Source organism: Mesoplodon densirostris, chromosome 1 (assembly GCF_025265405.1).
Source record: "Mesoplodon densirostris isolate mMesDen1 chromosome 1, mMesDen1 primary haplotype, whole genome shotgun sequence".
In the NCBI taxonomy this organism is placed as follows: Eukaryota; Metazoa; Chordata; class Mammalia; order Artiodactyla; family Ziphiidae; genus Mesoplodon; species Mesoplodon densirostris.
Genome location: NC_082661.1, coordinates 83,365,151 through 83,368,690, shown reverse-complemented (window position 1 = coordinate 83,368,690; position 3,540 = coordinate 83,365,151). Strand labels below are relative to the sequence as shown.

The 3,540-nt window shown below is 39.2% G+C and overlaps 1 protein-coding gene across 1 annotated transcript; it reads left to right on the top strand.

Annotated features, from left to right (window-relative positions):
• Window positions 1-838: 838 nt before the first annotated feature.
• On the top strand, window positions 839-2,889 carry TRAM1L1 (translocation associated membrane protein 1 like 1). The gene has a single exon (XM_060088716.1). The coding sequence runs from the start codon at window positions 986-988 to the stop codon at window positions 2,102-2,104; it is 1,119 nt and encodes a 372-aa protein (XP_059944699.1). The 5' UTR covers window positions 839-985; the 3' UTR covers window positions 2,105-2,889.
• Window positions 2,890-3,540: the final 651 nt, after the last annotated feature.

Sequence of the window (3,540 nt, the reverse complement as noted above, 5' to 3'; positions counted from 1 at the left end):
GATATGTGAATTTTAGCAAAATTATATGCAAAAACCATAATAATGAAACATGAGTTTCTTATCTGCTAGAGAGAGGAAATTCAGTTGTGGGCTTTGCAGCCAAAAGACCTTTCCGTGAACTGATAGTTTTCCCCTTCCAACCAACTCCCCATCTTTTAAAATGCAATAAATCTGATTACTGACTAGACAATATTTTTGCCACAATTATTATTGCCAATCGGGGAACTATTTTTGAGTACGCTCTGTTGCTGCTCTAGCAAAATATTTCCGGGTGTGACTGATTTACAATAAGCGGTACTAGAATACAATGGTCAAGAGCACAGGCACTGGATTCAAATCGTAGCTCTAACGCCTCCCAGCTGTGTGATCTTGGGCATACCACTTAACCTCTGTGCCTCAGTTTCTCCTTTGGAAAAAATAAAAATAATCTTTAAAAAAGGTTAAAACACTATTTTCTTCACTGAGTTTTCTAGAAAGTTTCCATTTATAAAAGTAAAGGCACCTGGTAAATACTAAGCGCTAGGAGAGTTTGCTTCTATCATTATTATTATGCTGGTTTTTATCATTATCATGCTGCTGAAGAACAAGCAGAGTTCTGTCCTGCTTTGTCACGGTCAGTAATGAAGATGCTATGGACAAATCATTTAGGAGCATCTCGACGGTGGCAGCGGATTTAAAGAGGCGCCGATCAACGTGGAAGATCACCGCTCGCAACCCCGGGCCTGGCGCCGGGTAGGGGCGCGGCGCTCGATTTCCTTCCCTGCCTCCGCCGGCCCTGGTGCGCATGCTCAGTCCTGCTCGGCCAGCTGCTTTGATTTTTTTTTTTTTTTCTGGGTGGCCGTAGCGACCCGGGACCGGCTCCGGGATGGGGAGTGAAGCCCCCGGAGCCGCGGCGGCGGCGGCGGCGGCGGCGGCGGCGGCGCCTTGAGGAGCAGCCACGGGGAGGCAGCTGCCGCTCGTCGGTGAGTATCTGGGAAGCGCCACCATGACATTTCGTAAGAAGGGCACCAAGAACCCCCCAGTCCTGAGTCAGGAATTCATCCTGCAGAATCATGCGGACCTTGTCGCCTGTGTGGGGATGTTCTTCGTGCTGGGGCTCATGTTCGAGGGAACAGCAGAAGTGTCGATCGTTTTTATTACTCTCCAGCACGGTGTTACCTTCCCTGCCGAAGAAGCAGAAGAAAGAGCCACAGCACCTAAGTTCCTTTATCATTATGGTGCCAAAGATTTGGCCACAGTGTTCTTCTACATGCTGGTGGCAATCATCATTCACGCCACTATTCAAGAGTATGTCTTGGATAGAATTAACAGGCGAATGCAGTTCCCCAAACCGAAACAAAGCAAATTTAACGAATCTGGTCAGTTTAGTGTATTCTTCCTTGTCTCTTGTATTTGGGGCACATTCATTCTACTCTCTGAAAACTGCCTGTCAGACCTGTCTCTCTTATGGAGGGCTCATCCCAATACCATGATGACATTTCAGATGAAGTTTTTCTATATCTCACAGTTGGCTTACTGGTTTCACGCCTTTCCTGAACTCTACTTCCAGAGAATCAAACCTCAAGATCTCTCCCAGCAAGTTGTCTACGTTGGTCTTCACCTCTTTCACATTGCGGGAGCTTACCTCTTGTACTTGAATCACCTGGGACTTCTTCTTTTGATGATGCATTATTTTGTGGAATTCCTTTCCCACTTTTGCGACCTGTTTTATTTTAGCGATGAAAAATACCAGAAAGAGTTTTCTCTGTGGGCCATTGTGTTTATTTTGGGTCGACTCGTGACTTTAATTGTTTCTGTGATCACTGTTGGTTTTCACCTGGCTGGAGGGCAGAATGGGAATTCGGATGGCAGTACCGAAGATGTGAACGTGTTGGCAGCTAAGATTGCTGTTCTATCATCCAGCTGCACTATCCAAGCATACATAACATGGAATTTATTTAATGATCAGCTTCAGAGGTGGATGGAAGAAGATGCTCCTCTTCAGGCCCCAAGTGTGAAGAAGAAACGGACTAAGGGCAGGTTTTCTAGAAAAGGAACAGAAAACGGTGTGGCAACTTCAAATAGAGTAGACTCTCCCCATATGAGGAAAGAAAAATCTTCATAATGAATTGCAAGTTAATTGACTAATGTCTCTAAAGAAGTCTGCTCTTTACTATAAGATACCTTTCTTCGCTAGAGACTTTTCTGTTCTTGAAAATAGTCTGTGCTCTCCTTGATTTCTGCTACTGTACTGTGTAATGTATATTTTTAAAAGGCATTTGAGGGGAGGATGATTATTATGAGTGGAAAAATACTTAGTTTAGACTAAGCTACTCATCATCAACATGGTTTAGGGATTGCTATATTTCTTTTTTTACCTTTAAACATTTTCCTAATTTGTAGAGATAACTCCAAAGCTCTACGTATCAGTGACAGTTCTTGCTCCCACCAATCTTTTGTAACATTAACAAGATGGTCTTTTATAGCAATGACATATTTTTAATGTTCTCTTCTAGGATAAAATAGAAAGATTATAAATCTGGAAGTCAATTTCATTAAGTTTTCCATATGCCCTAATTCTTAGAATTTTTTTTTTGAATTGACAAGTGGAGAAGAGATTTGTAAAACCACCAAAATAATGATGTGTTTTGTAGGTAGTGGTTGTTAGTGTTACATCCCACTAAAAAAACCAAGATACTAATGGTTAACATGTGGAGACTTATTGCCATATATTGAATCAAAATATCTTGAATCAACGTTTTTACTAAGAGGTAAAATCATACTTGTCCATTTTAAACACTTGTAAACTGGAAATCAGAAAATTAAAGACTGTAAAAAGGAAATCAGACTTAAATAACTTTTTTTGATATGTGTATTAAAAATTATTCTTCATGAGATTTGTAGTATTTGGTATCCACAGCATCTTAGAAGAATATTGTTTAACCTGTAAATCATTTTGAAAAATAATGCTTACTTTATGTATATCTATAAAAAGAATGTCATCTAATTACATGTTGAAAACATTTAATATACTAACCTTAAATAATGTGAAAATCATATTCTTATAAAGGCTTTTCAAAATAATGTTATAAATATAGCTTTGCTTCCATCCTTAATTGGGAAACATTTATCTGTATAAGACATATTTTGGAGATATACATGTGTATATATGTATATATATGCATATATGTATGTGTATATATATGTATATATAGGTATATGTTGTATCTTTAGAGAAGCCAATGGACTGTAGTGGTGAGTATTTATTATATTTATTTTCTTCTCTCAACCTTTAGTTTGATTTTATTTCCATAATGTGAGTGCTTATATTTTTTTCAGGAGACAATGCTTTAAAAATATGCTAGGCTAAGGCCATATATTTCCTATTCCTCTCTATATTCTCCTACCATGTCTCTCATATCTCTGCTTCTGATAACCTTCCATTTGGCTTGTTGTAAGTAATTCAACTTTCCCAATCATGGGGGTCCCTGAAAATTAAACTTAATACAGGTATATTGCAGACCAAAGACAGAGGAGCCATGCTTGGCAAAACATTCTTTT

Coding starts and splice junctions, on each gene's coding strand:
- TRAM1L1 (XM_060088716.1), top strand. CDS start 986: ATGACATTTCGTAAGAAGGGCACCAAGAACCCCCCAGTCCTGAGTCAG.